Source organism: Solanum dulcamara, chromosome 6 (genome assembly GCF_947179165.1).
Source record: "Solanum dulcamara chromosome 6, daSolDulc1.2, whole genome shotgun sequence".
NCBI classification, from domain to species: domain Eukaryota; kingdom Viridiplantae; phylum Streptophyta; class Magnoliopsida; order Solanales; family Solanaceae; genus Solanum; species Solanum dulcamara.
The window spans coordinates 18,958,558-18,971,997 of NC_077242.1; the positions used below are offsets into that span (position 1 = coordinate 18,958,558).

At 38.2% G+C, this 13,440-nt stretch overlaps 2 protein-coding genes across 2 annotated transcripts; both read right to left on the reverse strand.

The window, feature by feature from the left end:
• Window positions 1-3,630: 3,630 nt before the first annotated feature.
• LOC129892752 (uncharacterized) lies at window positions 3,631-5,230 on the reverse strand. Its single transcript, XM_055968312.1, has 4 exons — window positions 5,084-5,230; window positions 4,587-4,812; window positions 4,379-4,484; window positions 3,631-4,222 (listed from the first exon to the last, which is right to left on the reverse strand). The coding sequence occupies exons 1-4, from the start codon at window positions 5,228-5,230 to the stop codon at window positions 3,631-3,633; spliced, it is 1,071 nt and encodes a 356-aa protein (XP_055824287.1).
• Window positions 5,231-5,734: 504 nt separating this feature from the next.
• LOC129892753 (uncharacterized) lies at window positions 5,735-10,765 on the reverse strand. The gene is made up of 7 exons (XM_055968313.1): window positions 10,547-10,765; window positions 9,786-10,154; window positions 8,212-9,736; window positions 7,663-8,076; window positions 7,302-7,557; window positions 6,185-7,072; window positions 5,735-5,933 (listed from the first exon to the last, which is right to left on the reverse strand). The coding sequence occupies exons 1-7, from the start codon at window positions 10,763-10,765 to the stop codon at window positions 5,735-5,737; spliced, it is 3,870 nt and encodes a 1,289-aa protein (XP_055824288.1).
• Window positions 10,766-13,440: the final 2,675 nt, after the last annotated feature.

Below are 13,440 nucleotides of genomic sequence, written 5' to 3' on the forward strand. Positions count from 1 at the left end.
TATCCTTAGACTTAGGAATCAGACTGCTTGTAGTTCGACTCAATCGATTGAAAAGGAAATCTTTTATGCTAAGATCACCTTCGGTTGTGAGGAGTGACAAATGAATCGAGTATGAAAAAGTGACTTGTAACCCCTTAGCCATGAATGTGGTGCACTTCACGCACATAACTAAGAACTTATACGGACTTAATTTCCAAAGCTCTCGGTGTTTTGTCACTCAGATTGAAAGTTGTTTTTGGTGATGAGTTGAAGTTTTTCGGAGCGAAATCGAAACTAACAAACTCAAAGAGATACCACATGCCTTCTGGGGTCGTGGTGCGGTGGAAGTTATTCTTTGACTCGTGTCATAATTTGCTACTAAGACAAGTTCCACATTGTGCTGTGTTCTTTTGATGTCGTTCGTACCTGTGGTTTAATTGAGAATTCATTCCCTTGGATGCTCTCTCCAAAGACTAAGATAAAACTCATTAGTAGAAAAATATAACTCAAAGAAAAGGATAGCATTATTACTGTGTCGGCATGTCAACCCCCTCCGATTCTGACGTAGAGCAAACAAAACATACTGTCTAAGTTGATGTGATATGCAATGAAATGATATGATGATGAATTGATATGATTTAAAGATGGCCTATCGGCAATGACATGATAATGATGACCCTCTTGGCAATGCTAAATGATGAATGATGGCCCTCTTGGCAATGCTAAATGATGAATGATGGCCCTCTTGGCAGTGATAAATGATGACCCTCTTGGCAATGATGAATGATGAATGATGGCCCTCTTGGCAATGATGAATGATGAATGATGGCCCTCTTGGCAATGATAAATGATGAATGATGGCCCTCTTGGCAATGATATGATAAATGATGGCCCTCTCGGCAATGATATGATAAATAATGGCCCTCTTGGCAATGATATGATAAATGATGGCCCTCTTGGTAATGATATGATAAATGATGACCCTCTTGGCAATGATAAATGATGGCTCTCTTGGCAATGATATGATAAATGATGGCCCTCTTGGCAATGATATGATAAATGATGGCCCTCTTGGCAATGATATGATAAATGATGGCCCTCTTGGCAATGATATGATAAATGATGGCCCTCTTGGCAATGATATGATAAATGATGGCCCTCTTGGCAATGATATTACCACATCTGATAATATAATATGAATAAAATAATATCATCGTATACGATATTAGATCATTGTATACGGCATTACATCATCGTATACGGCATCGTATATGGCATTATATCATCATATACGGTATTATAACATAAATGGCCGTCTTGACAAATGATATTACCATTTTCGGTGATATAATATGAATAACGAAATAATATGAATGACCCTTTTGACAAATGATATTACCACTTCCGGTAATATAATATGAATAAAGAAATAATATGAATGACCCTCTTGGCAAATGATATTACCACTTCCGATAATATAATATGAATAAAGAAATAATATGAATGGCCCTCTTGGCAAATGATATTACCACCTTCAATAATAATATGAATAATAAAAATATGAATGACCCTCTTGGCAATGATATTACCACCTCCGGTAATATAATACGAATAATAAAATAGAATGGCCCTCTTGGCAATGATATTACCACCTCCGGTAATATAATACAAATAAAATATGAATGGCCCTCCTGGCGATAATATTACCACCTCCGATAATATAATATAAAAAATAAGATATGAATGGTCCTCTTAGCGATGATACTACCACCTCCTGTAATATAATATGAAGAATAAGATATGAATGGCCCTCTTGGCGATGATACTACCACCTCCGGTAATATAATATGAAGAATAAAATATGAATGACCCTTTTGGCGATGATACTATCACCTTCGGTAATATAATATGAAGAATAAAATATGAATGGCCCTCTTGGCGATGATACTACCACCTTCGGTAATATAATATGAAGAATAAAATATGAATGACCCTCTTGGCGATGATACTACCACCTCTGGTAAATAATATGAAGAATAAAAAATGAATGGCCCTCTTGGCGATGATACTACCACCTCCAATAATATAATATGAAGAATAAAATATGAATGACTCTCTTGTCAAATGATATTACCACCTCCGGTAATATAATATGAATAAAGTAATATCATCATATACGAGATTAGATCATCGTATACAACATCATATTATTGTATACGACATTATATCATCATAATATGGCATTGTATCATCATTCAGCATTATACATGCTCATTATACTTCTTTGAGGATGGAAAATATAAATTGACGTTATTATGGACGCTTGCGTTGAAAGTAGCTCCTTTGCATTTTCCTGCACTCAAAATAAAACAAGTAATAGACACATTGTCGTTTTAGCTAACGACTGAGCAAAAATCTTTAGGAAAAATTCTTGAAAATATGTACAAAGTGCCTGATCACTTTGACATTAGTGTGCGAATATCGTGCTCATTTTCGAATACTTTATATTCATTTTGGCTCGTGTCTTGCTGGAGATTTGGACGAGGCATTGTTGTTCATTTTTTGGACGTCTCCTTTTCGTCTGATGAATCCTGGTGAAAAAATTATCACTTTGGAAACTCTTTGTTCTTTTAACTTCTTTGTACTTGCTGAAAAGAGGGATATGGTGATCCTTTACAAATCTGCGACCACAGAAAAATTGTTAGTTTTTAATGAACTAATTTGTGTTGAATTCTCTATTTGTTTTCTTCTTGTCTTGCTATCTTCGATGACTTGCTCTGATTCCCCACTTCTTTGGTAGATATAAGATAAAAATATATCTATGTAAAAAATGTTTGACGTATTAAAATCTTTAAGAAAGATGAGTTTTTGAAAAGTAATTTGGAAAGGGTTACTACCAGATGTCATGTCACACATAACTCAAATGAACGTCCTTGATTCGAAACTTTGAGCATGTTTGATAGCTTGTTCAAAAATTTGAGGATTCTTGAAGGTTGAAGTTGCGAAGTTCTGACATAAATAGAAAGTTTTGTAGTTGACTCTGAACTCTGATGGTGCTGGAGATTATTGAGGTTGACATTGACCTTCCAACAATGTCACGGATCATTTGAGTCCAACCTTGAACTTTGAAGTTGAGCAAGACCTTTTGATGATGTTAGATAAAAAATTTGAGGTCATCCTCAAAAATTTATGTCCCAGTTAGATGTCTTGGTAAATATCATACTACCAATAAGAGATTTGCAGAACTTTTAGATCCTATCAAAAATTCTATCCAGTTACTTTTCTGATGCACCTCAGTCTTGTTTTCTCTTGTGAAAAGATCTTCTTTGAAATTTTGAGTCCCTCTCAAAATTTCTGTCCCAGTTTCTATCATAAATAGAGAACTTACGGGAGATATGACCGAACCGTTGTGGCGCCTATGTATCCCATTAAGGAAGGAATCAGGTCAAACATAGTTCCCCTCTCGGGAGATAACTGAGGAATAGGGATTTTTAATAAAAATGTGACCAAAGCCGACATAGGCCGCCTACGTATCTCATTCTTGAGAATTCAGGTCAGACGTAGTTCATTACAAATAGGAGGGCTAATTTTAAAATAAACCAACATAGAAACGATTACAAGCAAACGACACAGCTATAAAATATTGAACCTTCAAACATAGTATCTTTTGACGGCATCTGAGTTGATTGGTTTCGACCATTCTTGTCCATCCATCTCGGATAATATTAAGGCACCTCCAGACAACACTTTGCGCACCATGTATGGTCCTTGCCAATTTGGCGCGAACTTTCCCTTATATTCATTTTGATATGGAAAAATGCATTTAAGAACCAATTGGCCAACTTCAAACGTTCTTGGTCTCACTCGTTTGTTAAAAGCATGAAACATTCTTTGTTGGTACAGTTGACCATGGTAAACGATAGCCATTCTCTTTTCATCAATCAAAGCCAAATGTTCAATTCGATTGCGAACCCAATCAGCATTACTCAACTCAGCTTCTTGCATGATTCTCAACGAAGGTATTTCCACTTCGGCAGGAATTATGGCTTCCGTCCCATAAACTAGCAAGTATGGGGTTGCCCCAATTGATGTTCTGATAGTCGTTCGGTAACCTAACAAAGCATATGGCAACATCTCATGCCACCCTCTGTGGTTATCAATCATTTTCCTCATGATCTTTTTGATGTTCTTGTTGGCAGCTTCTACGGCTCCATTCATTTGAGGACGATACGCAGTTGAATTTCTGTGAATAATATTGAATTATTCACATATCTCATTCATCAAATGACTATTGAGATTTGCTCCATTATCAGTGATGATAGAATCTGGTATTCCAAATCTATATATTAAATTAGTACAGACGAAGTCTGCTACTACCTTCTTCGTAACTGATTTATACGAGGCTGCTTCCACCCACTTGGTGAAATAATCAATAGCGACTAAAATGAACCTATGTCCATTAGAGGCGGCTGGCTCTATTGGACCTATGACATCCATGCCCCAAGCTACAAACGGTCAAGGAGAACTCACAGCATGGAGTTCGTGAGGAGGTACTTGAATTAAATCACCGTGCACTTGACATTGATGACATTTTTGCACATACTTACAATAATCATGCTCCATAGTCATCCAAAAATAGCTGACTCGAAGGATTTTCTTTGCCAATATAAGTCCATTCATGTGAGTTCCACAAACTCCCGCATGAATCTGTTCGAGAAGCTTCGTAGCTTCAATGGCATCGACATATCTGAGAAGTCCCAAATCTGGCGTTCTCCTATAAAGTTTTTCTCCACTTGGAAAGAAATTGTTAGCCATTCGACGTATTGCTTTCTTCTGATTGAAAATTACATTATCTGGATAAGTTTCGGTTTCTAGATACTTTTTTATGTCAAAATACCAAGGTCTCCCATCTGGTTTTGCTTTGACATACGAACAGTGAGCGGGTCATTCTTTCAAATATATCTCCACGGGGTCAATGTAACTTGTATCCGGATGTTTGATCATCGAGGAGATAGTAGCAAGAGCATCAGCGAATTTATTCTGCGACCTTGGGGTATACCTAAACTCGATCTTACGAAACCTCTTACACAACCTTTGCACTAACCTCACGTACGGTCTTCGAATTATTCATGGCCCATTCCCCTTGAACCTGATGAATTAGTAAATCCGAATCTCCGATTACTAGCAACTCTTGAATATCCTTATCGACAACTATCTTTATACCTATGATGCATGCTTCATACTCTGCCATGTTGTTTGTGCAATGAAATCAAAGTTTGGCTGCCATAGGATAATGTTGTCCAGATTCTGATATTAGGACTGCTCCGATTCCATTTCCTTCATGATTCACTGCCCCATTGAAAAACACTCTCCAACCAGGGTATGCTTCAAAGATGTCTTCGCCTGCAAATGATACCTCTTCATCGGGAAAATAAGTTTTGAGTGGCTCATATGCTTCATCTACTAGATTTTCTGCGAGATGATCCGCTAAGGCTTGTGCTTTTATTGCCTTGTGGGTCACATACACAATATCAAATTCACTTAACAACATTTGCCATTTTGCCAACTTCCCAGTCGGCATCGCTTTCTGAAAGATATACTTCAATGGATCCATCTTGGAAATGAGATATGTAGTATACGAAGATAAGTAATGTCTCAACTTTTGAGCGACCCATGTTAAGGCACAACAAGTTTTCTCCAAAAGAGTATAACGAGCTTCGTATGGAGTAAACTTCTTGCTTAAATAGTAGATTGATCATTCCTTTTTTCCAGTCTCATCATGTTGACCTAGCACGTATCCAAATGCATTATCTGAGACAGACAGATATAGCAATAATAGAACTCCTTCCCTCGGAGGAACTAGCACCGGTGGATTAGATAAGTAACTTTTGATAGCATCAAAAGCTGTCTGACATTCTTTCGTCCATTCTGTCAAAGCATCTTTTTTCAATAGCCTAAAGATAGGCTCACAAATCAATGTGGACTGAGCTATGAATCGACTGATGTAGTTCAATCATCCCAGGAAGCTCATCACTTCTTTCTTGGTCTTTGGTGGAGGTAATTCTTGAATCGCCTTGATTTTAGTAGGATCAAGCTTGATACCCCTTTTACTGACTATAAACCCCAATAACTTGCCGGCTGGCACTCAGAAACACATTTAGCGGGGTTTAATTTCAAGTTGTATTTGTGCAAACGATCAAAAAACCTCTTCAAATGCATTGAATAATCTGCACTCTTGCGGGATTTGATAATGACATCATCCACGTACACTTTAATTTCCTTGTGAATCATATCATGAAAAATGGTTGTCATGGCTCTCATGTAAGTGGCCCCAGCATTCTTGAGACCAAATGGCATTACCCGATAATGATACATGCCCCATGGTGTGATAAAAACTGTCTTTTCTTCATCTTCTTCATCTATTAGAATCTGGTGATAACCCGCATAGCTATCCACGAACGATTGCATCTCGTGCTTGGCACAATTATCAATGAGAATATGGATATTCGGCAACGGGAAGTTATCTTTAGGGCTAGCCTTATTCAGATCTCTATAATCAACACAGATTCTAATCTTTCCATCCTTTTTTGGCACCGAAATGATATTTGCTAACCAAGTCAGATACTGCATCACTTCCACAACTTTGGATTGAATCTGCTTAGTAACCTCCTTCTTGATCCTCAAGCTCAAAGTTGGCTTGAATTTTCGAGTCTTTTGTTTCACCGGACTGCAATCCGAGCTGATCGACAATTTATGAGAAATGATGTCTTTGCTGAAACCTGACACGTCATCATAAGACCAAGCAAATATATCTATGTACTCTCTAAGCAGATTGATAAGTTCCATCCTCTGAGCCTTTGCTAAATGGACACTAATTCTGGTTTCCTTGATACACTCATCGTTTCCCAGATTCACAGCCTCAGTTTTCTCTTGATTTGGTTTGCATTGCTCCTCAAATTGTTTCAACTCCTCGGTGAGGTGTTCAGGTATCACAGCTTCTTCATCATAATCCTTGAACTCATCACCCTCTACCTTATTTTGTTCATTTAGCTTGTGACATGACATGATATTAGCAGGTTTTAAGTTATTTTTACTGAAATCATAAGCAAACAAAGTTAGTAAAATAGACCAATAAGTAAATAAGTAAATTTCGCAATAAAGGAGATTTTCATTTAAACCAAAAGAAATACAAATTTTGGTTTCAAATACCACAAAGGTAATCTTGAAGCATAATCAAAATAGAACAACATAAATGGTGGGTCTCGGACTTCCTCCGGACTACCACCGATTTAAAAGCAAGGAGATAATATGTCTTTATCTACCAAGACGAGTGAGGGGCTAAGAGCAGTGCGGACGTCCAATTAGATAATTGCTCCTCTAGCTTTGCATCACGGATGCCCGACGTCCCCGTTTCTTCCTCCAAGATTATGTCAACTTCCTCAAAAAGATTCCAAATTCCTTCCCTAAGATCGCCATCGTTTACATGATCCCGCACGGGAAATGACAGATACAAATGAGGTATTGGCCTGGACAACACCTGAATAATACTCCTGCCTGTCACATCTATCTCGTCATCCTCTGTGGGGACATATCTCAAACCATACTTCAAACCTCTATCGGGAATCTAAATAGGCTCGATGATTCCTTGGAAGTGCTTCCCCAATTCGAATCCTGGCTCAAAACTGCTTTGGAGCATGACAGTGGCTATCATTTTATAAACAGAAGGCATAAGAGGTTGTGGAGCAGAATCGTTATCAATGGCATTCACCAGCTCAACTGTATAGAAATCAATACCTCTGGCAATATCATCAATAATTGATGCGCAACTGTTTGAATGCCTCCCCTCACCGTAAATAACCACCTCACGGTCATTCTTCACGAACTTTATCATCTGGTGGAGAGTAGAGGGAACGGCTCCAGCCATATGGATCCACGGTCTTCCTAACAGTAGGTTGTAGCTGGCGGTGATGTCCATCACCTGGCACTCTATAATGAAATCAACAGGCCCTACTTGAATATCCAAATTCACAGCACCTAACGTATTTCTTTGACCCCCATCGAAAGCCCTTACATTAACTTGGTTTTGTCGGACTTTCCCTAAATCAAAGTTCAACTATTTAAGAGTCGACAAAGGACAAATGTTAAGACCCGATCCATCATCGATCAATATATGATTCATGATCTTTTCCTGACACATAATAGTGACATGAATAGCTTTGTTATGCATCACACCTTCAAATGGTAACTCTTCATTGCTAAAACTGATGTGGTGTCCTTGAACAACTCGACTCACCATAGCAGCCAGATTATCTCCATCTGTACCTACGGGTACATAAGTGTCATCCAAAGCTTTCATCAAAGCATGTCTGTGCTGTTGTGATCTCATCAACAATGCCCACACTAAGATTTGGGCAAGTACTTTCTCCAGATACTTTACTATAGAATACTTTTTTGGCTGCATTTTCCGCCAAAACTCTTCAGCCTCAGCTTCACTGATCGGTCTTTTTTGTTGATCTTTCTTATTCCATATTTGAGCCAATTCTTCTGGGGTGTAACACCTACCAGAATGCGTCATTCCCTGAGTTGCCACAGTCTCGATCACGAACTTCTTTTGGTTAGGAACTTCTTTCGGCACCAAAGCAACAACACTTTGAGGTGTCAAAATCATAAAATTCGATTTCTCTTTTATGCTTAGTGAAGCCACAGCCATTTCAAGGCTGTTAGTATAGGTTGGGACTATGGCCTTTATTACACACCAATCTTCTTCCATCTCAATCATGTTAATATTAACCCCTCCATGATTTGGCAAAGGATTACTATTGACATTAGGGGCGACAGTTTGGAGAGTGATGACCTCACGATTAATCAAATCCTGAATCTTGTGCTTCAAATTAATGCAAGTTTCAATATCATGCCCAACACTATTGGAATGATACGCAAATGTTTTGTCAGCTCTGAAGAATCTAGAGCTTGTATCAGCCAGTTTAGGTACAATGGGGTGAATAATGCCCGCGTCTCTCAATCTTTCAAACAGCTGAGTCCGACTTTCCACCAGAGGATTGAAATTCTTGGCGAGCCTATTTTTAAAATTGGGTTGGGAAAGGTTGTAGTTATTTTGTGGGGGTGGTGGCATATGGCGATAACTCAGACGATTTTGGCGAGAAGGTGCGGGAGTTTGGAATCTTGGGTACAATTGGGTCTCGTAATTTGGTTGTGGAGTTCGGTAGTTTGGCGGGGTGTTTTGGTAATGTGGAGCTGGGTAATTAGAAGGTGGAGTTTGATAACTGTTAAACTGGACTTGGTCATTTGGGTATGGGGTTTGGTAATTGGAAGGTGGGGTTTGGTAATTCGATTGAGTGTAGTAAACTTGATGTGAATTTTGTGGACCTCGTGAATAGGTATTGAAAGGTGTGGGTTTTCTTGGCTTGCTGTTGGCGAACCCCCTCCCTTCAGGTGTGTAGGAGATGGTAGATACATCCTCTCTCTTCTTTTTAACCAACCCTGATGACCCAATTGAGGAGGCTACACGAGCTACCTTTCCGGTCTTGAGTCCATCCTCGATAGTCTCACCTACGTTGACTATCTCAGCAAATTTTGCTCCAACAAGCAACATTAATCTTTCATAGTATTCGGGCTCTTGCATGCGTACAAATACTTCCATGATCTCTTTCTCTATCATGGGAGGTCGAACTCTGGCTGCCTCTTTCCTCCACCTGTATGCATACTCGCGATAACTTTTAGTGGATTTCTGTTCGATCTTCTCCAAAGAATATCGATCGAGAACGATTTCCACGTTGTATGCGAACCTCGATAAAATCTCTGGCCAAAGCATTCCAATTAGACCATTGTTTTATTTCTTGAGCGCTGAACCATTCTAAGGCCTCTCCACTTAAACTTCGGCTAAAGAGCTGCATTAACAAAGCTTCGTTCTTCCCAACTCCTACTAGTTGATCACAGTATGCTCTCAGATAAGCCAAAGGATTTCCAGTTCCTCCAAAAGTATCAAATTTTGGCACTTTGAACCTTTCGGGAAGGTCCAAATTCGGATGGATACACAAATCTTCATAATTTAGTCCTGCAACATCCGGAGTGTAATGAAACTCCTTTATAGATTTCATGATCTCCTCTTTCATATTCCATTTGGATGTCTCTTCTTTCGCCCTCCACTCCCGTTCCTGTTCCTCATAGTGATCGAGTTCAGAACCGTTGGCATAGGGTTCATTTGGGATTGGAATTTGGAAAGGTGTTTTTTGAGGCAAGGGAGGGGTGAATAGGGGATTTTGTGTATTTTGAGGAGCTTGGTAATTTTGGGGAAATGTCTGACGGTCAGTGTGCTGATTTTGATGATGGGGAAAGGTCTACGGATTGTTAACATTTTGGCTTTGTGGGGGAGGACAAGCTTGAAGGTTGGTATTTTGTGGGGGAGGGAAGGTTGGAGGGTTGGTACTTTGAGGATGAGGTGGCGCTTGGTAGAAAGTGGAGGCATGATGGGGATTTGAGGCTGTGAGGTCAACAATGAATGTATTTTGAGCGGGGTTTAGGGATGGGTTTTGAATATGTTCCGTACTTGAATTTGGAGAAGGGAAATGGAATGGAGGCCTTCCCTCGCCTGGAACCGGCGTGTTGGAGGCGATAGCCAATTTTGACAACTCTCGATTTTTTGTATCTCAACTCTCATCTCAGCGATTTGTTGCACCAACTGTGCAATCAACTTATTTTGTTCAGCGACGACAGGGTCTGTCACGACAATATCCGTCAAACCGGTGTTGTCATTATTGCCAGTCATTTTCCTTTTCCGTACTAACAGATTTTGATCGGGGAAGGAATCCTTAGAAGCCTTTGATCTCGTGAAATAAGGGTGCTCGGCCAGTTTATCAACACAGATCAATATTAAATACCTGGATAAGAGAAAAACAACTGAACAACATGTCACGCCCCGAGAGGGTACCCTAGGCGTAGCCGGCACTCAGAAACTATCTCTGGCTTCCGAGAGAACCACTTGGTCTCATTACTCATTTGTTCATCAGCGGAAGACTTAAGAATACCAATGTGGGCTTGTCATAATCAAAGGAAAAATAGATAATTCTTAGAAGAAGTAGTTTCTAAGGAGAACTACTCCAATTACATCATCAAACTCTGTCTATGAAGCCTCTAATACTCTTAGATGGTGCCAATAACATGTCCATGGCTACCTTAAAAGAAACATCACACTCAACAATAATAAAAGGATAAGGAGTTCCTTCGAATACAAGAAGGACTCACCAAATAACCGAAAAGAAATGATCTTCAACGATGCGCCTGTTGAGGATCTCTAACACCTGTATCTGCATCATAAAACGATGCAGGTCGAATGACATCAATACGTAGAATGTACGAGTATGTAAAATGGCAGGAAGGTAAGGACAGATATCAAGATACTCCTCTCAATAAAACTCAGCTCAGAACTCAACATCAATATGTAATGCAAGTTTAAAATATAATAATAAAAATAATAGTAATAAGCAATGCTTACTCAGTTGGGAGTTTCTCTAACCGACAACCATCACTTATGAGCTAGCGATGATACAACGAAGCGATGTCGTTGCCACATCCATCCAATACCTTGCCAGGGTAAAGGACATCACCATCTTGGATCCACTCATCAAAGTCATCTTTTTGGGACTTAAGAGGCATAGCCTCCATCCTACGCTGGCTACGTAGTTCTAGGGTTTGAGTCAATTAAACTCTTACCCAACTCGGTGCTCAATACTACTCCCAAAATATGTGCTCATATTAAACTCATCATCTAGTCTCATTGGACTTTAATTTAAATCATCAAACTCATCTCATTTCATGTTCATCAATCATTATACTTCCAAAAACATCATTTATATCTCATCAAATCATCTTGCTCAAAATATCATTTGCTCAAATTCATTCAAACTCAACTCTTTTGCTCTTTCAAAACTCAATAAAATACATATATAGTATTAATTGATATAACTTTCTTTTTATCAATGAAAATAATAAAAATCCAACATTTTTACTCAAAACATGTATAAAAATATTCATGAATATCAAATCAATTAGGATTCATGGGAAAGTAGCCATGAATAATAATTCCAATAATATGAGAGATAACAATAATAATATTAATGCATAAATATATCAAACTCAATAGAAGAAGAATTAATTTATTTAGAATTCAAGATTTGGATAAAACTCAACTATAACTCAATTATAATGAATTTAAATATTAGGCGCATGGACAAACTCAATCCAATGCTATGAAAGCCTTACATACCTTAAATCCAAAGGTTTACTCCGAATTGGACACTCTTGGACCCCTAGCCTTTTCTTCTCGCTGGAGCGTTTTGTGTACTACCCGGAGTATAAGAATAACCGGAGTAGTATTTTTATACTACTAAAACTAAAACTATATTTGAGAAGAAGTATATAGAGAGAAGAAATGCTTAAGAAAGCTTGATGAATAAAATGAGGAAATAAGGTGGGTATTTATAGGTGGGAAAGAGGGACCTAACAATAAATAAAATAATTATAAAGAAAAATCTGAAAATTTAATGGAATATATTTATGTCATGGATGATGTTAAATGGAGGACAATTTATGTCATGCATGATGTCAAATGTATCTAGATCTTTCCATGGTAGGTAAGATGAGTTCTTTTTAACAGAATACTCTTTTTCGGAGCTGCGTTTGAATAAGATAAATTCCTTATTAGGATTTGGTGTCTATAATAATTGTAGATATGGAAGTCTAGTTTCATATCGTTCAAGAATCAACCAATTTGGAGCAACCTACAGTGAGATATGAATTTTCTTCTATAAACACTCAATTCCGTTACAGTGCTATATCTTGTAAAGATTAATTTATTTGACCTACTTATACTCCGAATCTTAAGATATGTTCTTCATCAAAATTGTAGGTAAGGATGTTTTGGTTACCCAGAAATATGAATCACCTAATTTGGTCAAACCTATGAAAAGTTATGTCCAAAATACAGAGACTATATTTTTTTCATCGAGAATTGAAATACCGACATACAACTTTTTAGGAGTTGTTACACAACAAATATGTTATTCTTTGTTCATAACATGTAATGCAAAATATCACATATAATAAGACAAATAAACACATAAGACACATAAACGGTTATTGCGCGTCCTAAAAAAATAGGTTGCCCTTTTATGCCAAAGGGTAGGCCTAGCGGATTTGAAAGATATATGTGAACATTTAAACCATTCTATTACCCCAAGATACAAAAGAGGGCAAAAATAAAAATGGGATTTTAAGAGGGATACAAAAAGCAAAAGAGGCCCACGCAGGGGTCATTTCAGAAAAGTGCGTCAAAATAAAATATGTAAAGGAAAACCCACGCAAGGGTGAATAATTGAAAATACATGGAACGAAACCCACGCAGGGGCGAAACTACCGAGGTGTTCCCAACGGTCTTTCTTCTCC

Bases quoted from the DNA above. Each gene is read 5' to 3' on its own strand.
- LOC129892752 (XM_055968312.1), bottom strand. From the start codon at position 5,230: ATGGCAGAGTATGAAGCATGCATCATAGGTATAAAGATAGTTGTCGAT. The intron at 4,813-5,083 runs GTTAGTGCAAAG...ATTTTCAATCAG, and splicing joins ATTCGAAGACCGTACGTGAG to AAGAAAGCAATACGTCGAAT. The intron at 4,485-4,586 runs GTAAGTATGTGC...GACCGTTTGTAG, and splicing joins GACTATGGAGCATGATTATT to CTTGGGGCATGGATGTCATA.
- LOC129892753 (XM_055968313.1), bottom strand. From the start codon at position 10,765: ATGACTGGCAATAATGACAACACCGGTTTGACGGATATTGTCGTGACA. The intron at 8,077-8,211 runs GTGTGATGCATA...ACTTTGATTTAG, and splicing joins TGAAGAGTTACCATTTGAAG to GGAAAGTCCGACAAAACCAA. The intron at 5,934-6,184 runs GTTTTTTGATCG...GCCTATCTTTAG, and splicing joins TATTCAATGCATTTGAAGAG to GCTATTGAAAAAAGATGCTT.